General features: G+C 30.5%; 2 protein-coding genes and 2 pseudogenes across 2 annotated transcripts; 2 read left to right on the forward strand and 2 right to left on the reverse strand.

Annotated features, from left to right (window-relative positions):
* The first annotated feature begins 711 nt into the window (after positions 1-711).
* Positions 712-3150, forward strand: LOC111628368 (tektin-5-like). The gene is made up of 8 exons (XM_023372142.1): positions 712-934; positions 1005-1179; positions 1252-1411; positions 1758-1828; positions 1933-2085; positions 2154-2370; positions 2438-2592; positions 2663-3150. Exons 1-8 carry the CDS (start codon positions 766-768, stop codon positions 2958-2960), a joined length of 1398 nt encoding a protein of 465 aa, XP_023227910.1. The 5' UTR covers positions 712-765; the 3' UTR covers positions 2961-3150.
* A 959-nt stretch (positions 3151-4109) lies between these two features.
* Positions 4110-5024, reverse strand: LOC111628350 (annotated as a pseudogene).
* A 2470-nt stretch (positions 5025-7494) lies between these two features.
* Positions 7495-11204, reverse strand: LOC111628351. The gene is made up of 3 exons (XM_023372121.1): positions 10023-11204; positions 8951-8993; positions 7495-7596 (listed from the first exon to the last, which is right to left on the reverse strand). Exons 1-3 carry the CDS (start codon positions 10763-10765, stop codon positions 7495-7497), a joined length of 888 nt encoding a protein of 295 aa, XP_023227889.1. The 5' UTR covers positions 10766-11204.
* Positions 11205-20155: 8951 nt separating this feature from the next.
* The window catches only part of LOC111628352, a 38683-nt pseudogene continuing 33626 nt past the window's right edge, over positions 20156-25212 (forward strand).

Below are 25212 nucleotides of genomic sequence, written 5' to 3' on the forward strand. Positions count from 1 at the left end.
CCGTTTGACCATAAAGACAGCTGTAATGGTTTTATTTTTTAAACCCGTAAACGCAAATTAAAAACGGAATTTTTATTAATATGCTTTAAAAAATATATAAATTTATTTATTTAACGAGATTCCGATTTATAAATAAATTCGTTTAAATGCGGAGTTGATGATTCATTCCGCACCAAAATGGATTTTCCACGTTGCTATGGCAACGATATACTTTATTATCCTCTCCTCCCTCGAGTGGAGTGAAATATTTTGATTTAATTACCGAGGCCGACAAACATTATAGTGAAAAAATATCGCCCTTTAAATTACTCGTAATAATTTTTAGCTATCGGGATTTTCGGAATTAGTGCAGGAGGATGGCACGATATTACTTTATTTTGATTGTAACCGTACATTAATTCTTTTGTGACGTCGGCGAGAGTCACGTGACCACACCGGGCCATTGGACTGGCCGAAACGATTATCTATTTGTTATTTACATATCTTTTTTTAGATTTGTTACTAACGCCGTGACGTCATCCGTTTCATTTGCTGATTTAAACAGCTCCCTCCATCTGGCGTCAGAAAATGATATTAGGAAAATAAATATTTCATATTTATTTTTTCCCCCTCGTTATTAATCGTTTAAAAATAGTTTTAAATTAATTTAAAAAATTTTTAAAAAATTATTAACAATACAAATTTAAATAATAACGTATAAATCGTTTTTGTTCTGTTAAATAATAATTTAAAATTAAGAACGGTTTCGAATTGCATATTCACGACATGGCTTGGTTAAAAATTAACGAAGCAAGTAAAGAACAATTTATGGAATGGACTTCTTTAGGAGTCCAAGATCGTCTGTGCAAATTCGATAACGATCAACAAGTACCACTCGAAAAATTAGCACGCACCGTTCACGCTTACAAACAGCCTTTCATAGGATCACAAAGGGGTAAACATAAATTTCATATTTTACTAAGAATATTTGTTTTACTCTATATATTTTGGGAAAATAATTACAGGAACCACAAATAGTTTGCTGTATAGAGCCGCTCATTGCCTTCACGATGCAGCAGATGTAATCGAAAACTGCAAGGAAGATAGAGAAAAAGGAGAATTATGGACCCGACAAACTTATAATATGTCCGATAAAGATTATAGTTTTTGGCAAAGAACAGAAAGATATGAGATTGACAGGTTCTTAAATTTAAAAATTAATATGATCCGGTGTATAATGATCATTAATGCCTTATATTATTTAATTTATAGAATAGACGATACGGATTTACAATGCAATTTTATTATTCGGGAATTGTTAAAAATAATTTCGAATGTCGAACGCCATCTTGTCATCACCGAAAAGTGTTTAGAGTTAAGAATAAGTATTTTGAATATTACAACAGATTCTGTTAATAAAGCATTGGAGAATGTAAGAGATATTTTTCTTTAATATATTTTTTTAAGATATCGAAGCAAATTTACAAGTTTAATTACGTCTTAATTTAAATGACAAGTAATTCACATCCAAAGTTTTAATAAGAAAAATTTTAATAATTAAATATTTTGATTCGTGACATATTGAGAAGTTACGACACTCGTCGTTAATGGTGTGACGGTCGTCAATATTTAAATACTCGACCGTTTTTTTAAATCTTAGCGATCGTCACGCCATTGTTGGCAGTATTTTTTTTTTAGTTTTTAAAAATTACATAAGGTTTTTCTTTTTTGGGTTCTAATATTACAAGACTTTTCAATTTAAGTAAATTATTTAACAGGAAAAAGATGTTATAGAAGAAATAATAAATGATTTGAAAGCAAAAGTCGAAGAATTAGAAAAATGCCTTAAGTAAATTTAAATTAATTTCAAATATAAGTTGTCGTTGTTATTGTTGTTTGATATATCTTGGTTATACAGTTTTATATCTAACTTATTTACTTAATTTGTCGTAGAAAACTGCGTTTGATTCGTCCTTACCTTCAAAAAGACGTTCAATACAAAACTATAGCCGCTTCGATCAACCAAAGTTGCCAGCATAATGACAGATTACTCCTTTACAGGGAACCTCCTAACGTTACAACTGAACCCCCAAAACTTCAAAAATTGTAAAATATATAACTGACAAGTATTTGATAATTGTATTTACTATTAAAATTCATAATTCCTGTTTTAGAAATTACGATGTATGGATTGACAATGTTAATAATTTAATAAAAACGGCTATGGATATAAGAAAAGCGTGCTGCAACAGTTGCAGAGGTGCCGAACAAGTGTTACAAGAATGTAAAATGAAACTACACGAGGCTTGGAAAGCTACAAACAATGCTTTAGGATCAGAAATAGAAAAGAATAATGATCGTTTAGATAGAATTCGAGCTGAAATTACAGCAGTAAGGAATGTAGACGTAATAAATTATATATAAACTAGAATTGTGTGATATTTTCTTTCTATTATAGGTTTTATACCACATACAACTTTCGGATCAAAGAACACTTAGTTTACGTCGTAGTGGCTATCAAGAACAGCACGCTCTTCAGTTGGCAATTTGGAGACAGCAAAGAGAATTTCTCAAACCTCCTAGGGAACAGATACAGGATCGATGTAGCGAGAGGTATGTACTATAACTCAGCGTAAAGGATTTTTAAGTTAAGATGAATCTTTATCTGAATTCTTAATATTAGAATCGAAGAAGAATTGAAAGCTTCCGATGAAAGGGTTACAAATATTGAATTATGTCTAAGAAAAAATGAGGAAATTCATTCTGATCTTCAAGCTAGAAGATATCTATTAGAAGAACAGTACGATTCGATCTCTCTTCATCTTTTTGTGGATAGAGAGTATTGTGAAGGATTGAGAAGATCTGTACAACAGCAACAACCTACAGAATGTTTAGCTAAGAGAACAAGATTCTACCCCACTTCATTCCCCTGGCAATGGAAACTAAATACTAAAGGAGTTTCTGCTTGTGTCTGTTACTAGATCAGAAAAATTCGAGATTTTTCACTTAAATTTTTAATACAAAAATTTAAAATATAATGGAATTTTCATATCTTCAACACATTCTTACATTCTTTGCCAAGTTACGCGCTTGTGCCTCGAGCAAAAAAATTTAAAAATTTTGGACATTTTTAATGTATAAAATTATCACGGGATGGCACTACAAGTAAAATTCACAAAAATTATTTTATACGAAAATATTTTTATTATTAATTGCTAAGTATATAAATAAAAATAACAATAATAAATTACTTTTAGTAGAAAATTGTATTAAAATTATTTTATAAAATTAAAAATGTTTATACTTTTAACATTTTATACAGTGGAAAAGTAAGGTAATTAGTTTTAAACGTTAGAATTTACTACTGGAATTTTAGTTTCTGACATCTTTCACCAAACAACGTTACATGTTAAAGTGGAGGAAAGTCGTACATTTTCCAGCAACTGTCAGATTTAATTATGAGTCTCTCTTCAACTAGAAATACTACCATTTTAATCAAGAAAACTTTAAAATTCCCTTTCTCTTACCGTTATTTATTTTAAGAGCGATTAACTATATCCGAGCGCCAACATAAGCAATTCTTTATTGTTGTAAACATGATTGATTATTGATAAATCGCCATTTTGGGAAGCCATTTTGGAGCAAGTTTAACTACAAAAGTCGTTAAATTTTAGATTTATTATGCAAATAAAAGGTTCTTACTAGGTTTATCTTGCTTATCTATTCGTTCTTTTTCTAGTTTATTGCATTTTTACTTCGAAAGTTCGTGTTGTAACGGCTATATATATGTACACTTTTTTTTTCCTCCTGGTATATTTGTGATTGATAGCAAAGACTCGAGTTCTTAACTAGGTGATTTGAATATTTTTGCATCTAATTTATACTTCGAAACGATGTCATTTTACATTGATGTAACCGATTTTATACTCAAGAATTGAGAGCCTTAGAAAAGGTTGGTGACAAGGATGAAAATCTAAAAAAAAAACTATTGAAATATATCAGAAAATTGTCTTTTCTTTGTTTATATGATGAAATAATTTCATACGCCTTATAAATAATATAAATAATAAAGATACAAAAGATTTTTATAACGTGCTTAACACATAACACACGTANAGTTGATGAATACTTCATAAATTTGTTGCATGGCAAATTAAGTTTCTCTTGAATTTCTGTGTATTCATCCCACCTAGAGGGCCACCCATCAAAAAAACTGTGATGAGATCACCACCATCTCTACCCAACTCTTTCACACCTTTCAAAAAGGCATTGTGGATTGTATGAATGCTGCAAGTCCCCATGTTGATGAGGCATTTATTGCGAGGTGTCAGAATTTCCTCATTTATGAGATGTAATACTTTTTTGTTTATGTTTGGTCCATTGCATCCAATCATGAGTAATTTATCAAAAGGTAGATATGCATCTTCAATTGCCAGTATTATTTTTGATTTAATTGTTTCGGCATCTGCATGCCCAATAAATGAGGTCTGGAGATACCTGCAGACAATTTCCTGTTGTTCCTCTGACCAGTATCTAATCAGTATTTTCTGTCTTCTACATTCCATATCTCATCATAAGAAATGCTATAATGTGACCATTGTGCATCATCTACCATTTGATCAAAGAAATATGGGGCCAAAGCTTCAGTGATTAAGTATCTCATTTTTTGATGCGACAATGAGAATTCTTTTGGAAGATTTTCTGCACACTTGGCATTGATTGTCTCCTTCATATCATGACGTGATGCAAATGAATAATTGCTGGCTATTATTTTCATAGTCCATATAAGCTCTGCAATGTAAGCACCATCTTTTGCACTACAAAGTTGAAGCACCAGTTGTTGCAATAATTGGTGTTCTGAACTGGCACCTGAGTCTACAACATTGCTCACACTAGCAACACTTTCAGTACTAATACTTTGACATTGAGACATCTGAGGAGCAGTCATCAGTCTTAACTGCTTAGGACCAAAAACTTCATTGCATTTATTTATATGTTTCTTGCAGCTTGAATGTTGGAGGATTGCAGTATGGGGGTGTGCTAGTCGCTATTTTGCTCCTGAATGCATTTACAAAAATAAATTCCACATGGGAAGTGAAAAAAAGCTAAAAAAAAAAGCGCAAGTTTGCCTCAGAAAAAGCTAAAAAAGTGAGTCACTTTAAGCCCTGTACTTATTCCAGAAACTTTATTTAGAAATATGAATGTTTTTGGTTATCTTTAGTGGCCTTCTTCAGGTTACAAGCTGTTCCATTTATCAACCATTTAAAAGATAAAGAAACATTCTACCGATATGATCTTTTAAAAAAGCATTGTACATTAACTGATACGAATTAAATTCAAATCGTAGAATAAAATCCGCAAATAATATTATAAAATTATAAAATATTATAAAATTATAAAATTTATTAATATTATAAAATTCATAAAATTTATTCTTATTAAAATAAGAATAAATTTTATGAATAATACTGTGAATATTAAAATAAGAACAAATGTAATTGGGGGTTATGAATTACGGATAAATATCCAGTATTGCCAAGCCTGGGCTAAGGATATATACTCATTGCTTATGCAATATTAGTTTAATTTGTCTTTGTATATTTCTATGGCTTCACTTGTAATTTTTCTGTCAAAAATTACATTCACTAGCTTGGTTTCATTCCAACAGATGGACATCCTAGATTGAAATGCATATTGGGCCAATGCTGTTACAAAATTATGTTTTGATATATCATATTTATGTTCTTTAATTCTTGAATTCAGGGAACAATATGTAGAGCTGACATACATTAAAGGTCTGTTAAATCTTGAGTCTACTAAAGTAATGATATCTGCCCTGTAGGCTATGAAAGATATAAAGATACTTACAATATAAAGATTACTTACTAATGATAGTAAGTAATCTTTATATTGTGGAGATCTTTCATAGGTGAGTTAACTGTTTAACCCTTTAGCAATCTTAGTATATAAATGATACATTTCTGGTTCATAATTGAGGGTGAGATGTATAGTTGTTTCATTGATTGTTAAAGCATTTCTGTTCGATTCTCCTCCTATGGAATTTATCAATGTATTGATTTGTGATGATTTATATCCATGTTCATTAGCTATATGTTTAATATGATTTAATTCCTTTGTAATGTATGACGAGTGGGTACAATGTGTGTATGATTACTTGACAAGAGCACGGAAAGCCACAATTTTATAGTGCACTTTTCTCTAAATGGATGATAAACGGAACAGCTTGTAACCTGAAGAGGACCACTAAAGGAGACCAAAAACATTCATATTTCTAAATAAAATCACTGGAATAAGTATGAAAGTGTGTCATATAGATATAAATTTTCTTGAGATAATGCAATTTTATTAAACACCATTATATAATCGTCTTTCTATTAAACAATGATTTTAATGATCAATAATGCTTTATATTCATTTTTCAAAAAAATGTTATTCACATTAGTAAGGCATAAGCAATTCTTCAAAATAACTGAAAAGGAGATTGTGATATTTCAATCCCTTTAATGGGCTTGAAGTCTGAAAATATTCGGAAACTATGTTTTTCTTGTGTTACAGTATATATTATTATGATTGTACACCAAATATGTGAACAGACATGAATATATAATATAATGTTACCACTACACATTAATTTTTAGTAATATCGCATAACATATGAAGTATTGTTACCACTGTATGATACTAACAGCATCAACTTCACCTGTAGCAGTACATGTATTAATTAATAACCAAATTTCAAACCTACTGCTTGCAACAGTTCCCACTGTAAATTATATTTAAACTTTGAATTGAAGTTTCTTCTTTGGAATTGTGTTTTTATTCTATAAAAATGTTGTTCATATTTAAAACTTTTAACAAAACTTAATCACTGCAGAAAGAAAGAAAATCTATAAAATAATGTAAAATATTTACTTCTCAAATTGTTATGCCAATTTTAGTTTATTTTAAATACTCAGTTTTAGACCATCAACTCGGCATTCGTACAATAAATAACTAAAAGTTCAATTTAATTTTTGTATGTAAATTATTGTTATTGAATACTGTAAAATTATATTATAATGAAGCTCATGCACAATAAGATTTTATGATTTTATGCTGAGCTCTATACCAATTTATATAAAAGTAGCATTTCTTAGGAATGAAACTTAATACGGAAATTACATAACACTATTTTTATACTTTTCAACTATCATCCAACTCCTCTGTAATGTTGTTGCACACGCCCACCGTCAAATAAAGTAATGCATATCCTCAATCCCTTAATTACACTAAAGAATAATACAATTACCAAACATTAATTACACACATAATGTACAAAAAAGTGACGTAAACAGTAAAATTTGCTATGAAACACTTCAAATACAAAAATGAATCATTTTGTTACCCTAGTATTACATAACATTCATGTAAACACCCCCACCCCTTATAATGCATCATAATGATTACCTTATCCCACCCATCCTTATCTGCATTATGTAATTTATGGACAGTTCTTTATTGGGAGTCAACAAGAAAAAAACCTGGTATCTTCTCTTGCTTACTTCTGCTGATGGGCATATACCCAATATCATTATACTTACATATATTATCACCCAGCTACAAAATAAAAACAAGTTACGTAGTATATATAAAATGAATATGATCCATATGACGACGTAGCGATTATGAAATTTAGACTGATGACTAGAAGAATAATTCAGTAAATCTATTTTGTATCTTAGGTGATGCAGTTGTTAATTATTTAGATAAATTTTTAAAGTAATACATCTTTAAATCCGGCTTTCCCGGCACTCCGAAGCATTACGACCGACGACTAACTGTGTTGCAAAATTTTCCGATACCCAATAATTTATTTAAAGTTTAAATAAATTATTGGGTATCGGGTGTGTCGCATGCAAGCATACCGAAGTCTTTTAGGACACCGACTTAAGATTGAAAACTACTGCTCTAAGAAGTGTCAATAAAAAAATTCTTTAAATATTCAGGAGTGTTTCTAATAAATAAACAAGAAGTCTACAAAATAAATGAGTTGTTTGTTTTCCTTAATTTAAAATTATTATGTCTTAATGCAGATACTTCTTTTTAGTAAATTGGAGAAAAATAAAATTGTATTTTTAATTATTTAAACAAAAAAATCTTGAAGATAAAAAATATTAAATTTTTAAATATTATTTACGAAAAGATTTCTTTTTAAGTAAATATTCTCTCTGAATAATGTAGAATTTTGCAATATAATTAGGGAATAATCTTATATAATTTTTCCAAGAAGATTTCCTATTTTTTTATTTAGAAATTGCAGATTCAGAATATAATGATAAAAAGAAATAAAACTTAAAATTAATGATGTATTCTAACTTTTAAATTTTTTAAAGCCAAGTAACATTGCTTTTTTCAGTTAGAAAGTCACATTTTATTTTCTTTAATGCAAATATCAAAAATAATTTCACGAAAACTAATATCGTTATCAATTCATAGATCCAAAAATGCAGCAAATTACTTCTATTTGATATTTATCACAATTATTACGATGTGTCGGTCTTCAAAGTTGCTTTGTATAACTAATTTTAATTTATAATATTTTTAGTATTATTGATATAAGTGAACGACAATCTACTCTATATAAATATGTTTTATTAGCCTGCGAGGCAGCTTTCTGAGTATATGTTTAATGTTCCGTACGGTAAGTATCAAGCAGGGGTAATGTAATACAACCCTTATTAAGCATATAAGAATATACTTATACATGCTTAACATGTTTATATAAGAATATATTCATGTTTTATGATGCTTTTATCAATTTTTATTCATATAAATATGTCTTACAAGTTAATAAGTAAATATGCAGAAAACATCCCTCAAAAGTACTTTTAGTACATAATCTAATTGATAACAACAGTAATCTTATGATGTGTTTAATGTAAATAATTAAAAAATAAAATTAAAAGCTTACCTTCCATCCTGTTGGAGCAGTTTTAAAATATGGGAAATTCTCTCTATAAAATAAAATAATAATAAATTTTATATAGTTTTTCTAATCCAAACGTAATTTAGCTTCATTAATGTTTGTATATTCAATATATTGTTGACCTTTGATGTGGACCCTTACGTAACAAGTTTTGGAAATAATAGATCTAATCTGTGAGGTGTGAAGAGTGGAAATAGCATTCACCATCAAACTCTGAATGCTGTAGTGTGCATAATGTCCATTGACAGTTACACGTGATAAGCGGTGCATTGACAGTTATTGTTTACATTCCTGATTGGGAATGTGGTGTTTGTTTTCCTCCCATTTACCACATTAAAGCGTGTTTCTCTGTCTTACCATAGCCCACGTAAATGCAGTTTGTTTTATAGTTGACTGCAACATCTGACATCTTCGGATTCAATGGACAACTGATGTTACCGAACCATCACTTCTTCCTGTTATATCAAGGTCAACAGTATACGTTAACAACAATGATGATAATAATAATAATAAACATTTTTGCAACTTCAGATATAAAATACTTACTTAAAGAATGACATTATTATTATTTATAATCAAAAATATATAAGAAAACAGATCAAATTCTTAATATTTTCAAGACACAAACATCCGTCAATTCGTGCCTTGATTATGGTCTCATTTTATTGACGATCAGTTAGCATCATTGATGAAATGAAGCAGAGTGGATGACATGTGATGCCGAGAAAGAAATTATACAGTTCGACATCGTCAAAAGGACGCTTAGCAATCTGCAAATTCCTTATGTCTATCAGATCATTAGGATTTTTGCTAGCAACTGAATTTACTTGTACAATTTCTGCCATTAATACCAAAATAATTTATATTTTTGGTCACTCAGTAAGTTAATTTAACCATTTAAAAATTAATTTTGACTGTATATAGTCCATGTAACATAAAATTGTAAATAATTCAATTTTATCGTTAAGAAATTATGCAATTCCCAATAAACGTATCATTGTATAGATGTAATATATACGAGAAAACATGCAACATAAACCATGAAAAATATACTTACATCATAAAGTTATATATCTCGTTGACGGGCAGACTTCCCGTCTGACTGTTCTTGAGGGCCATGGCTATGAGGCAACTGTAAGAATAGGCGGGCTTGGGATAGAACTTGTCTGGAAACATCTGGCCTTCGTTCCTTCCCAAACCGTCCTTGTTATTGTTGTTGGACCCCTTTCCCTTCTGCTTGGCCTTGAGACTAGCAACGTTACCGTCGGTCTTCTGATTACGAATGACGACCCGAGGCAGACCGGTGACGCAGGGATCGGCGTCGTCGGCACCGGAGGAGGGAGCGGGCACGGGCACGGTTATGTTGAGCCGCTGCCGGTCGACCCGCCGGACGAATCCCTCGGACACGTTCGGCGGCGTCACTATGTGCGTTATCTGCACCGTGGCGGGCTGGGCCATGACCAAGGTCGGCGAGGACGAGATGGGCTGCGCGGACACCACGGACAGGGTGACCGCGGACGTCGGCGCCGAGGTGCTCTGGGGCTGGATCAAACCTATGGGCACCCCGGTCTGGGGATTGACCAGGATGCCGCCTCCCGCGTCCACGTCGATGCCGTACAGGTGGGAGTTCTGCGACCAGTTTTCGCCCTCCGAACAGTTATCCAGGGGCTCGGCCGGCGTCAGGGCAGTCAGTATGGGCAGGTCCGATATATCTGCTATATCCGACGGAAAATCCAGCTCGGTGCGTATGTCGGAATCGATCATGTCCTGCAACTTGAAGGTGTCTTCGTATAAATCCATCGTGAAGATCCACGTGTTCGGGGATGCTGCTCTATTACAGGAAGTATGTCACGAATGATGATGACGACGATGATGACGTTGATGTTAACGTAAACCGAGTGACAGTCATTTCGACGCACGTTACTCGCAAACGAGCAGAAAAACACTTTCGATGTCGACGACGGCAACGCCAAACGTACTCCTGTCAACGTACTTGACAAGCGTCTACCTCCATCGGACGTTACACCTTATCAAATATATATATTAATCTACTTACATGAATTTCTCGCCTTTTTAAGCTACTAACATTTAAAATTTCCAACGATTATTTTTAAATTTTTGATCAAAATACGTTGTTTGTACGCTTCTGACCCCTAGGACAAAGAGAGGACGAGTGTTTGAAATTACGAACGGCGATTGGGTCCGGCTCATCACGTGACATCAAAGGCGCGCTCTCATTGGGCGATTCGTGTACAAGGACCTTGGCGGGTAGCGACTGTGTAAATCTCCTAGAGACCGTTTGACCATAAAGACAGCTGTAATGGTTTTTTTTTTAAACCCGTAAACGCAAATTAAAACGGAATTTTTATTAATATGCTTTAAAAAATATATAAATTTATTTATTTAACGAGATTCCGATTTATAAATAAATTCGTTTAAATGCGGAGTTGATGATTCATTCCGCACCAAAATGGATTTTCCACGTTGCTATGGCAACGATATACTTTATTATCCTCTCCTCCCTCGAGTGGAGTGAAATATTTTGATTTAATTACCGAGGCCGACAAACATTATAGTGAAAAAATATCGCCCTTTAAATTACTCGTAATAATTTTTAGCTATCGGGATTTTCGGAATTAGTGCAGGAGGATGGCACGATATTACTTTATTTTGATTGTAACCGTACATTAATTCTTTTNTTTTTTTTTTTTTTTGGAAAGGAGAAGGAAGAGGAGGAGGAGAGGAAGAAGAGGGAAGGATTTTTTTCTATTTAAAGAAGAATGTTTGAAGTCGTTTGGCATTTTAGTTTCTGTAATAAATTAATTGTTTGGATAGACAATATCATGCCAAAATCTCCTTTAGTTAGATTTTCAATTAAAATGATGAATGAACACCAAAGCATTGCTTACAACTCCTCTCACTCCAATGACTGGAAGGTCTACGGTTACGCTACGTTGCATTTTCTAATTGATCTCGAAACTTATGTTGTTGTATTACTTTACAAATATCCTTCCTTTAAAATTATGTAAACCTCCTAGGGTATCCTTTCCTAATTTCCTTTAAACAGTTTTATAAGAATTTCAGGATATTAACTAAATGCAAATTCTGCTCGAAAGGAAGAGGAAATTTACGCATTTAAATGGAAATCTACGCGCCAAAGATGGCCCAAAAGTCGATTTAATTTCTCCTCTCTTCTGTCTCGGGTACACTTGTCGAGTAATGGAAAAATTAGCGCTTAGGGTGGCCTAAAAGTCAGTCAACCGTGTTTTGGAATTATGTTTAGAGCATGTTTTTCTTTAAATACACATTGAAATTTGATCTTTTCGATGGTTAACTGAATTTTGGTCTACCCTCTGCATGATAATTAAAGATATTTAAATGTAGTTTAACCGTGTTTAGCGTGTTTCAATTGTAAACTGTGTTTAGAACAAGGCGTTTCCAATTGTTTACAAAATAAAACGGAGATGTAATCTTTACAATGGTTAACTGACTTTTGAGCCACCCTGTATTGTTACTGAATATTTATGGATATACGTGACATAGAACATGTATTATTCATCCTCAGAATTATTCGAAATTCTTCGTGCCCAATGTATTTTTTTGAATATTTTATACTTAGACGTAAGGAGGGGGGAGAGGGTGGATTGGCGTGACGAAAGAGTAATGCATTCACGAATCGAACATTTATCACAACTTGATAGTTTTATTCCCAAAACATTATTTGAAAAATTGACATTTAAGAAGTTAAAAGTTTTGTTTCGAGTTAAACAACAAATAGAATAAAAAAAAAAAAAGGGTATTTTATTCTTGTCACGCATTCACTCCACAAATAAATGGATAAATGCAGTATTTTTACGTATAAAAACACACTCCACTCAACAAACTTTGCATTATTTTGTATAATGTAAGTAAACTCTTCGATCAAATTATTTATTTTTTAAAGATATTTTCCTATCTTTAAACGTTAATTAATTGATGATATATAAAATAAAATAACTGGAAGACATCTCTCTAGGTTGGTGATGATGCTACTTTAATATGGTGTTGCTTCTAAGATGATGATGATGATGATGCCCTTTTGTAATTTGTAAACTGATGTGGATGATGATGCTCTTTCGCAATCAGTAAACAAGAAAGTTGTAAATATTATTGAACTGTAAGCTTTCTAAACACGTTCACTTACTAAAATCGCATTCATTTCACGGATATTTGTAACAGTTTGACGTAAAAGTAGCAGAGGGAAAAAAAGAAAATGTTAAGAACATCCAGTGACAGTTGATCGTTGATCTTTGATTGGGATGAGGATCAGCATTCGAGTCACATCTCAAAAGTGTTGCTAAAGAAGACGGAAATGGAGCATGATGTCTATACCAAGTCGAGGAGTTTTCTGCAAAAATGCCTTCTGTTTTATATATATATATATATTTTTTTTTACAGAACAGAAAGCAATTTACAGAAGTTTAAACGATGGAATGTTTTACCAAATAGCCCATTTTCCAGTAACGAAACTATATTTAGCCTCTCTAATTTGGCTTCGAAAGATCGAAGTTTTAATAATAAAACTCGTCCCATTTTTATAATAGTTTTTAGATGTACGTGTGTATGATTTGACGTAATTTCTATCAAATACCTTACATCATAAAATTTACCAAAAACTGATCGTTACAAAAAGAAATAAAAAGAGGAAGTACTTAATGGATTTGAGAAAATCCTGGAAAATCCGATTAAACTTCTCAATAAGAATTTATAGATCTGATAATCTTATAAAAATGATCATCAAACACAGAAAATTATCGATTTTACGTATTTTTAACTAAAAAATCTAATATTTTTCATTTTTATCACTTTATTTTCCTTTTTTTTCATCTTCGTTACTTCCCTTCTTCCTCTCTCACATCTTCATCATTTCATCCTTATCACTTTAATTTCCTTCTTTTATATCTTCATCACCTTCCTCTCTCATCTTCATCACTGATCTACCTCATTTTTATCACTGTATCCTCTTCTTTTTTAATCTTCGTAACTTCTGTTCTTTTACTCTCATCTTTCTCAACTTTATCACTTTCATTCTCTTCTTTTCTGTCTTACTTTTATTCTCATCACTTTTTATTCTCTTCTTTCTCTCTCATCTTCATTGCTTCTCNAAAAATTATAAATTTAATTAGAATTAAAACTTCCTCGTCAAAAATTTGATTTTAAACTAAATTAATTCTCATAAAAACAGGGAAGAAAGCGAATGTCTGGAGAATAACACGTGGTACAACAGTGGGTTTAATTTTAAAAAATAAGCGAGAGAATTAAGCAATTTAAAAAAAAGTAACAATAAATCAATAGAAATTTAGTAAAATTGCCTGTAAAATCAGGGGAAAAAAGAATTTTAATAAAAAGTATCGATGTACATTAGAAAAAACATCGTTTAATTACAAAAACAAGCATTTTTAACTCGATCCCATCCATTGAAAACACATCAAGATGATGTAGAAGTGGGTAATGCTTAAGAGTGTGTGTTCTTCTACTTGAAAAACACACACATACACACAAAAAAACTAGTAAATTTAGAATTTTTAATGAAGAACAATTTAATAAAAAATCATACGAATTACGAAAAACATTACAAAAAAATTCCCTACACCATGAAGACACTATTAGATCTATTAGTTTATATCTTACTTTCCTGAATATTCCTTTTTCTTTATACTTAAAAGCTAAAAAAATAAAGATATTTTCCTCATTTCTGTATATAAAAATCGTGTTTAAGATACTCTTCAAGTCTTCAAACATAACGAAGAGTAACCGTTAGAGGAACCATTAGAGCCGGATTTATATTTAATGTGCCCCACGTTACGAAGAGCTTCCTATTTCTAAAGACAGTTATACATATTACACATCATCTACTGAAGAAGGAATGGCCTCTTGTCTATTGCAGCGCATGGTCACAAGTCTAAATCCGGTTCTGAATGTTCCAGAAGCTATTGAAGCTTTGACAAATTTAATAGGTATTTTAAAAGGGGTATTTTCTTTATATTTACACACAAAGATCATGATTTAGATGTGCTTCAGTGATTTAAAACGAATTAAGGAATACAAAACAAAGGAAGATTCTTCTTTTGTTCTGGATTCCTCCATGCTGATCTTAATTAGAAAGGTGCTCCAGAAGATGCTTTAAACTTCGCAGATATTCAAAATATATTTCAGAAAGTATTTTTCCTCATTTTTGTGTGTAGATAACACAATTTAGATGAGTCAACAATTTAAAATCTTCAAACTCCTTATGTTTGAAGATTTTAAGGAGGAATCAGTATAGAGGAACCACGCACAAAAGAAGGATGCTCCTGAGGATTCTTTAAACGTCATAGACATTTAAAATTCATTTTAAAAAGGAAAGTTTTCTATGTATTTACATACAAAGACCCCGATTTAAAGGTGCTTAAACAATTTAAATCTAGAAACGTAACGAAGAGGCAATCGTTACCAGAAAATGGCAGATGTTGCAGAAGGGCAATGAAAGAGAATAGCATTATTATAATCAAAGTTGTAGCATTGATTACCAACATGGTAATTGCAAATTACTCTCAATTTACGTATACGTTCAACACAGCGTTACAAGTATAGAAAATTTAATGCGCCTTATAAATTTATCAAAATCATGAAAACTAATTACGAAATTCTCGATGGGAATCGATAGAAAAATGTAGAAAATTTACATTTTATTCTCGATTCTTGTTTGATATTAATCGTATGGGATTTATTTTCTTTATCTGTTCACTGCATTGTCTGGTAAACTAATTCTGACGACTTAACCATCGATTTGCTTGAATATCCTTCCCTTTGTACTTTGATAATCAAATTAAGGGAATTCGAGCAGAAAAGGCAAACTTTTAAGCTATTTACAGAGACATTCGTACAATTTATACGTCTAGAATTGTCAATAAACATCAAATAATCTCGGAAAACTAATCGATTTTGAAGTGACGAAGACGGATAACTTTAACAGGACATTGTATAGAAACCCCGATACAACTTTACTCCCTTTGATTCTCAATTAAAAGCTTAACAAACTTGCCAGTTGCCAGATAAAACAGCATTGTTATGAGGTCACGTCTTAAGCTATTTTGCCAAACGAGCAATTGCTGATGGAAGTCTACCATTGAAACTACCGCTCGTTGATGAGAATAAGTGGCTCTGAAGTTGCTTTCTATCGACTTCGAGTGGATCTTCTTGTCCTTTTGAATTAAAAAAAGTGTTAAGTTTTAACGGGGTAATTTTTTAAATTATTTATTTCGAAAATTATCAATCCCCTCGACGAGAGATGGAGCCACTAAAATTAAGAGGTTTAAATTTATTTTTTATTCGTTTATTATTATATTTTAAAGTATCAATTTTTATGTATTTTATTTCAAATTTAATTATTGTATTTTTAATTTTTTTTCTTTTAATTATAGAAAAGTCCTTGAAAAGTGTCCTCTGTTTAGAGGTGGTGGACGTTGTTCTACAGTAAATTAATTTTTTTGGGTATATTAACAACTAGGTTTAAACGATAATGCCAAATGCTAGTAGTATTTCAATGCCAATGTAACACCTTTCTAAGAAAAACCCCCGTAAATATGTAACAGTTACTCTTACTATTCTCTTTTCTAGGACATGTGGAGTCCCTGTCTCACCATTTGACCTCCCTCGTTTGTGGGCCCGACTGAATCCATAATGGGCATGGAAAGAAAAAGCTCTATTAGTGCCTTTAGGGCAGAAAGAGTTAATGATTAATAACAAAAAAAAAAAATATATATAATTTTCTATAAAAAAGAACTTCTTTGTAAGGAATTTAAAGGTACGTTATCATCTAAATACTTTGGTAAATTTTCGTTATACAAAACAGTTTTGAAAACCTCAGCAGTTTATATTTTACGAGACACTATCATTCAAAAAAACCCTTCAACACTTTATGCTTTAAAACATTATCTAAACACTTCAGAAGTGTTTAGCTTCAAAATATCACTCAACTTCACAAGCTTATATCTCACCAAAAATTTGGAAGAAGAAGGAAAAATAAAAATAAAAGTAAATTAAGTATCGAGTTTTTCATCAAAGAAAAAGAAAAAAATAACTTCAATTTTTCTTTCTGATAAACGACCTTTAATTGTTATTGTTTTTATCAGTTTGACGAGTTAAAAAAAAGACTTTAATAGGAAAATTCTTATTTTTAATTAATTCCCTCGATACTAATTCGTTAATAGGTGCCTTTTGCTACTAATATAATTATAATTAACTTTAATATGTTAAAATTTCCAATTATTATCACTTTATTTATGATAATTATCCTTACTTTTTAAGTGTATTTTTTTATTAATTATTATTATTATTATTTTATTTTTTAATATGTACCTTCCAGCCAGCACGACTTTTCATTTTACAATGAGAATTAATTTTTTATTTTCCATTAAATATTGTACTTTCTATCGAACACTACTATTTTATCTAGTAAACTCTATCCGGAGGAAAATACTTACTGGAAGCACTCTCGAAAAATGCTTATTTTAGGAACATTTTATATCAAGGAAATAAGCACTATCCTTTCTTTTCCAGTAAGTATTATCTTTCAATTATCAGAAAATAATTTACTAGTAAGTATCAAGCACTACTCTTTTTTTTCCACTAAGTGTTCATCGAGCACTACTATTTGTTTTCCAGTAAGGATTGCTCTTCAAGAGTTGCTGTTTTTTTCCAGTAAGGATTCTTCTTCAAGAGCTGCTGTTCCTTTTTCATTAAGGATTCTTCTTCAAGAGCTGCTGTTTTTTTTCCAGTAAGGATTCTTCTTCAAGAGATGCTGTTCGTTTTTCACTAAGGATTCTTCTTCAAGAGCTGCTGTTTTTTTATCCAGTAAGGATTCTTCTTCAAGAGCTGCTTATTGTTTTTCATCAAGCACTACTAGTTTTCCAACAAGCATTTTCTAGTAAGCACTATTATTTATTTTCTAAACAAATTTCTCGGTAAATAGTATTACTTTATAGACATTTTTAGTATATGATTCCCTAATAAACGCTACGCTTTGTTATTTTTTAATATTAATTAAGTATTAAGACGAGTACTTAAAGCGGTGAAGGTGATGAATTTTTGATAGAGAAAACAGATTATCGCTATTAAGTTAACGATCTTAATTTAAATATAAGATTTTAATCATCATCATTGACTTAATGATGTTTTAATAACTCTTAAAAGATACTTTTACTTTTAATGCAGAAATTTTTATATGCATTTAATTGAGTTAAAGATGATAAAATTCTTCATTACCTTAATTAGAAATTAGTCGAATTTTCCAAGATTATATTCGTGTTCTAAATGAGACTAATTCCTCTTCACATGTGTTATCAAATTACAGAATTAGTAACGATTGAAATTCGATAAAGTGAAATATGATAAACATGATATTGCTCTGTTAATGAGTCAGAAACACGTTAAGCTTGCAAGTTTATCATCAAGTTTAGAAAATTTTCGAGTCTACTAACAACAAACTAAACTAATACTTCATCTAATTTAATTAATTATTACATTGGGATCAATGCCTAATGTTATAAATATATGTTATAAACTTAAAATTCTGACAAACTTTATGAAATTCTAAAGGGATAATCATCGATTATATTTACAAGTTTTAAAATATTCATTTATTTTACAGATTAGTTTGTCTTACATTGAGGTGTATTAGAGTGTTTCTTATATTGGGGTGTATGCATTGTATTGTTTACTGTATTGAACCATGCCATCAGTAAAGTGGTGTATTGGGGTTTGTATTGTATTGGAGGTAACCATTCATGTGTACCGTATTGAAGAAGCCATCAAGGTTGTGTGCTTTATTGAAATGTACTGTGGAATGTATTGGGGTGTGTAGACCCAACTGTTTATCGTAATAAGAATGGCCACCACATCAATATACATTCAAACAGTAAATTTTGAAGATTTTTCTTTTCAATTTTATTACTGAAGTATCATCTTTAATCCGATACTTTTAATCGTTAACAGAATATAATGGCATCCCATATAACAATGTTTATTGTTAAAGTTACGTGCATATAATCCTCCTAATCTACATTAAAGCCGAGCAATAACCATTATCGTTAATCTATAATCTCTTCAGAATATTATGTTTTACAGTGAAGCTTCCTTCTGCCTATCTTTATTATGAAGTTATTATTGTTACAATAAGTAAAAACACTCTAAAAAATTAATTTTATCGAAAAGTTTGTTAAAAAAAGGAAAAAAATAGCCAAAAATGCATGTTTATGTATATTTTCAAGAGCATCTTTTCATAAAATTGAGCCTTTTACCATTTTACTGTTAAGGAAAAACAGAAAAATACAGGGTGGTTCAAAAATCGGTTAACCATGCTTTACTATTGCGTGTTCAAAGTTAATCCTGTTTACTTCTTCTGGTAATATTTAACGATATTTATTATATAAAACTTTAAAAAAATAGAGTTTTAATTATAATTTACACTTAAACAAGATAATTTACAGTAAAATTAATCAATAACAAACATTTATTTAATTGTATTTAAATATGAATAACCTTTCGCCACACTCGTCTAAAGCATGTAAAAAAATTAATTTATAAATTTATATTTTAAAAACAGAAGGGCTAAAAATTTAAATTTTAGTCGAACCTCTGAAGACGGTCACCTCTCAACAACGGACGACAGTAAAGAGTTGTCCGTTGTTTGGAGGTGGCTACTTTAAAGCACTTAAAAAAAAAACTGCACACAGAAACTATAAAACTATTATTCTTTTACATTCCTTCACTGTCCGCTGTTCAGAGGTTTGACTGTATTAAAGGTATTTTAACAATACGTCTCCCTGTCTGTCCTCCAGAAAGCATAACTTATCTACTTTAAATGTATTTTTCTTGCAATTATCGAGTGTATTAAGCCAATTTCGATTTTAAAAGTTATTAATTTTAATAAAATAGAATTAAAAATACGAATTTTATTCATATAAATAAAAAAAAGTGGCATTTATTACAATCGAAGAATTAAAAAAAAAAGAAAAAGAAAAAAGGATATTAAACGAGTGTGAATTTACTCGATCAAATTGCTTATATTCGAATTATAAGTGATTGTAGCATTTCCGTTTCCTTTAAGGATATCCTTGCCTTTAGAAATATGAGTTTCCTCTGTCCTTATTCTCATATTCTTCTTTATAAGGGTGCAGACTTTAGCTGTTGTTCATTGTCGATGTGCACTACACACACACACGTAATGAATTTCATTTTGTTGGCAATTGGAATTCTTTGCATTTTAATGTCCTTCTCCATTGCTAATGAAACCGATGATAAAAGTACAACCAATCCACCCAGAGGTATGATATTTTCACTTTATTTTTTTTAATTTTATTATATTAAAATACATAAAAATAACGCCGTGACATCATTTCTATTCATTTGTCTTCTCATCTTTTTCCTCCTTCTCCTCCTCCTCATCTCTCTTTCTCTCTCCCGAAAAACTCTAAAAAAGGGTGGCCCAGAAGTCAGTTAACTGTGTGTAGATTAACTCAAAATTTGAGTTTAACGAGAAGAATAGGGGTTAAATAACAACGTAACACACTATAAATAGATATACTGACTTTTGAGCACTCTATACACACACGTTTAAGTATAAACACCTATATATAAACTCCAAACAAGGACCATGTTTCATGCCTTCATAAATAATCGTTCTTCATAGATTCGACAGTATTTAAAAGTAAATAAAAAAAATATACACAGTAAAACCTGTACAAAACGGCACTCGAATAATAAAAGAAACCTGCCTAAAAGGAAAAGATAAATTCTTCGAAAAGGACAGATTTCCTACATTAAAAAAACTTGCTACAACGGAAAAAATATTCGATACCGTGCGATTCCGGCTTACACAGGTTTAAATATTTTTATATATTTTTAATAAAATAATTAAGAAAATTTATTCTAAATTTTATAAAATGAAAAATCAAAATATAAGAAAAACTTTTTAAAAGGGATAGATAAAAAAAGCAATAGAACTAAATAAAAGAAAATGCTGCATACACTTTAAAATGTTTATTTGTTAAGATAAAAAGTATATATCTTAATTTTGTATATGCAATTTTTTTATTTTAAATTTTATGCGCCATTTCTCTCTTTCTCCTATTGATTTTTGTAAAAGGAAATGTCATCTAATACGTTTCTATGGCGTTTTACTTTTTCTATTGATTTTACCAATTTTCTCTTCTTCGATGGCAATTTTTGGCATAACATTTCACACCATTTGCTAAAGACTACTATCAACCCCTTTGAAATTACATACATTTAGACTTAGTGGTTTTTTGAAACGTAATATAAAATACCACCCCCCTTTATTTACTTTCTATTTTATCTCCACTTACTTTCCGTGTTCTTCTATCTTCCCCCCATCCTTACTTTATTCTATTTATCCTATTTTACTTTATCCTATTATAATTTAGCGAATTTTACATATTTTAGGTCCAATCTTTTATGGTATTATAGACTTTAGGTCTTATATTTTGAGGCACTACAATTTAGATCCTTATAAATTGTTGGCCAAACAACTTAGAGCCTTATAAACTTTAGGCCCTACAGTTTAGAGTATTATAAGTTTTAATTTTAAACACTACAACGTTCTTTATTACATTTTAAGATAATAAAATGCTGAGAGTATTACATTATAAGGCAATTTAATTATTAAAAATTGAATTATTAAATTATATAAGATAAATAATTATACATTTATGCATAAGNTCTGAAAATTCATAAATAATGTAGAAGATGTGGATATTGATGCTTCAAAGAAATATCTCGTTATTAGAGATTGTTTTTTCACTAAAAAAAGTACCGTTTTTTATGGAATTTTAAAAATTCTGATCAAATAATAACAAGATCCCTTGCGATAATACAGGATTTTCTCTATTTTAATGCTTTAAAATTATTTTTGAAGTTGAAAAATAATGTTTAAGTATTATAAAAACAGTAATAACCTGTTCAAAACGGAACCTGAATACAGAGGAAATCTGCCTGAACGGAAAGAATATTCGATACGGGCTTATAAAGGGTTTTACTTTACCATAATATTGAATGTACAATAAAACCTGTATAAACCAAAAATAGCATCTTACCGAACGTTTTGGCAGGTTTCCGTTTTGAACAGGTTCTATTTTAACATAGAAAATATCTCCGTTCCGAAGATTTTTTTTTACCTACTTAAGCAGGTTTCCGTATTACTCGGGTTCCGTCTTGGGCAGGTTTTAACTGTATAAGAGTAGGGCTTCTTAGATGTTATAGGCTACAGGACATGATATACGTAATTCATTGGAAGTACAGTACTTAGTTAAATATTTATTAATTTAAAATTAAGAAAGTGGATTAATTATTAAACACAATTAATAAATGAAATGAAAAATAAAGATTTGATTTCGAGAACAAATAAATACGAGAAAGTCTATTCAAAGATGGAGATTTGTATAAACATTCTTGACGTAGAGGAATTGCCTAGGGGAAACAATTTTACAACAGAATGTGGTGGCACGTAGGAAAGAGCAAAACGAAGAGTAAAAGACTAAACATTTGTCTCTTCGTCGTTTTCTTCTCTATCTTCTCATTCGTTTCTTCTTCATTTCCTGCTCTTTCTCTTTTCTTTTATTTCCACCTCTCCTCCTTCTTTTCCTTCTCACTCTCTTCTTGTCTTTCATATTTCTCTTTTCCTTTTCGTCTTTTACTCCTGCTTCCTCTTCTTTTTCCTCTTCTCCTGCTGCTTTCTTCTTTCCTCCTCCTTCTTCTGCTCCTTTTCCTTTTTCCTTTCTTCTTCCGCTCCTTCACTCCCCTGCTCATCCTCTCCTTCTTCTTCTTTCTCTTTTCTTCCTCACTTGCTCCTCCTTCTGCCTCTTTTCTTCCTCTTCTCCTGCTGCTTTCTTCTTTCCTCCTTCTTCCTCTGCTCCTTTTCCTATTTCCTTTCTTCTTCCGCTCCTTCACCTCTCCTGCTCATCCTCCCCTTCTTCTTTTTTCTCTTTTCTTCCTCACTTGCTCCTTCTGCCTCTTTTCTTCCTCTTCTTCTGCTTCTTCTCCCTGTCTTCTTCTTCTCGTCCTTTCTCCGAATCATTTTTAATCCTCTGTAGATTCTCATTCTTTTGTGTTTATTTCTTCAAAATTGCTATATGTTTTATTCAAAATTAATACATGGATCTTGTATAAAATTAATATCCTATCTTTAATATTAGATAAAATTTCGATATTTTTATACACAAAAACTACAGATTTTGACTTTTAAATACATATTTACATACACAGCCAACCTGTGACCAACGGCCACAATTAAAAACATAAAAAAAGTAATAACTATTGTCGAAAGTGGCCGTTGTTTTCAGGTTACTCTGTACTCACTTCTGTTCGACGAAGAAAAAAATGTCCGCCGTATAGAGGTAGTCGTTTTTAGAAATTCTACTACACAAAAAATTCATTTTTTAAATAAAAATTGCGGCATTTTTAAAGTGTACTGGAGCGGAAATGTGTACAAATCACTATTAAATTATCTGCTACAGTTGATCAATAATTTCTATACTATTTTTTATCTATCGTAATTGTGCTTTTGTACTTTTTTATTTGTTAAAAAATACTACTTTTATGTCCTAATTATATTTTAAAAATATAATATTTTGATTTTAATAGAATAAAATAATACAAAATTAAATAAAAACTTGATCATTTTNATTTTTTTTTCTACTAAACTCTCTTCTTCTCTCTCTTCAACTCTTTAAATTTAACTTTGAAAAATAGTTTAATTTAAAGCAATTTTTACCAATGATTAGCTTACAAATCAAGCAATTTTTATATTAAATTTTCGAATAGAATATTTAAAAGAAAATTATAATGAATTTGTATCGTTTGGTGTTTAGTCGTAGAATAGAATTTTTCTATTTAATATATAGAGAAAGTATTCTCTTTAACAAATATATCAACAAGTCATAATTTGAAGTTTGAAACAATTTGCATTAATTAGCATGGAAATGTCACAACTTGATAACAATTGCTTCAGTTTGAATGACGTGGTTTCCTTTGTGTAAACAATAGCAGCCTTTCTCATCAATTTGGATAACACTCTGAAACATAATCAAGTTTAATTAAATATTTTCGGACCTCCAAACGTTATGAATAATGTATTAAGTGAGTAAAGAAGATTTTTCTTAGATTTATCTTCTCTTCTTCTTCTTTTTCTTTTTTTTTTTATTCTAGGCCGGAATCGATGCCCATTTATAAAGACTTCCTTAAGAAATGGCCGGGTTAAGATAAGACTTATATATATGAGATAATTCTCAAATAATAAATATAAAGGTTATAATAAAACTAATACATCAGTTTTTAGAACATAAATAAACATAATTTCTAAATTACAACTAAAAAATCTAGCAACGAGTTTAGTAACTTTCCCGGCAAAAAAGTTAAAATTGTGTGTAGCGCCATCTGTTATGAGATTTAAATAATTATTTTATAATGGAAAAGAGTTTAGTTTTCATGATAGAGACTAGTTTTATTATTATTTTTTTAAATTGTAAGTGCTAAAAACGAGAAAGATCTTCGTTAAATCCAACCCCACTCGAGATAATACATGTAACCCCCTCTTTCTCCCCACCCTCTCCATCTATAATCACCAAAATTTAATAGCATCGATACCCCTAATACACACACCTCCTTGCAAATTTTCAGAAATTTTCGTCAAAAGACACAGGAACTTCAAAGCAAACATTAAGCATCAAAGAGTGTGAACAAAATCGTGTCACCATACATTAACATATAGAGAAAAACACGATTAATTTTGAATTTTTTGACCTTTCAAAGTCTCCTGAGTCAAAAAAAGGTAAAAATTTTAGTGAAAAGCTTTTTTAATTGTGATTTTATGAAAGAAGTAACAACTTTTGCAGATAGCCTGTCATTGATTGGTTGTAAAAAAAAATAAAATCACAAGAGGCGTGTAACTGATTAGATTGTGAATGGATGAAATTTTCTAGAATCACGCCTTGTTTATCCCGTTAACCAATTAGTGATAAGAATAAGTTTAATCTATAAAAGGCCTTAATTTAGTTTAGAATAGCCTAACCAAAAAATTTCATTTGATAATATATTTTAAATACAATAATCCTGAATATAAACAATATTATTTTTTTGAACTTTTCTTCAAAATATTTTGTTATTTGAGAATTTTTAATAATAATAATAATTTTTTTTTCTCTCATTTTTTT

This window comes from Centruroides sculpturatus, unplaced genomic scaffold (genome assembly GCF_000671375.1).
Source record: "Centruroides sculpturatus isolate CEXI.00-Female unplaced genomic scaffold, Cexi_2.0 scaffold574, whole genome shotgun sequence".
Lineage (NCBI taxonomy): Eukaryota > Metazoa > Arthropoda > Arachnida > Scorpiones > Buthidae > Centruroides > Centruroides sculpturatus.

What these genes read in the sequence shown, in the direction of transcription:
- LOC111628368 (XM_023372142.1), top strand. Translation starts at nt 766, where the DNA reads ATGGCTTGGTTAAAAATTAACGAAGCAAGTAAAGAACAATTTATGGAA. An exon ending in GAATTAGAAAAATGCCTTAA is followed by an intron (nt 1,829 to 1,932) that starts GTAAATTTAAAT and finishes AATTTGTCGTAG; the next exon opens with AAAACTGCGTTTGATTCGTC. An exon ending in TTCGAGCTGAAATTACAGCA is followed by an intron (nt 2,371 to 2,437) that starts GTAAGGAATGTA and finishes TTTCTATTATAG; the next exon opens with GTTTTATACCACATACAACT.
- LOC111628351 (XM_023372121.1), bottom strand. Translation starts at nt 10,765, where the DNA reads ATGGATTTATACGAAGACACCTTCAAGTTGCAGGACATGATCGATTCC. An exon ending in GAGATATATAACTTTATGAT is followed by an intron (nt 8,994 to 10,022) that starts GTAAGTATATTT and finishes TTTATTTTATAG; the next exon opens with AGAGAATTTCCCATATTTTA. An exon ending in CTGCTCCAACAGGATGGAAG is followed by an intron (nt 7,597 to 8,950) that starts GTAAGCTTTTAA and finishes TTTATTTTGTAG; the next exon opens with CTGGGTGATAATATATGTAA.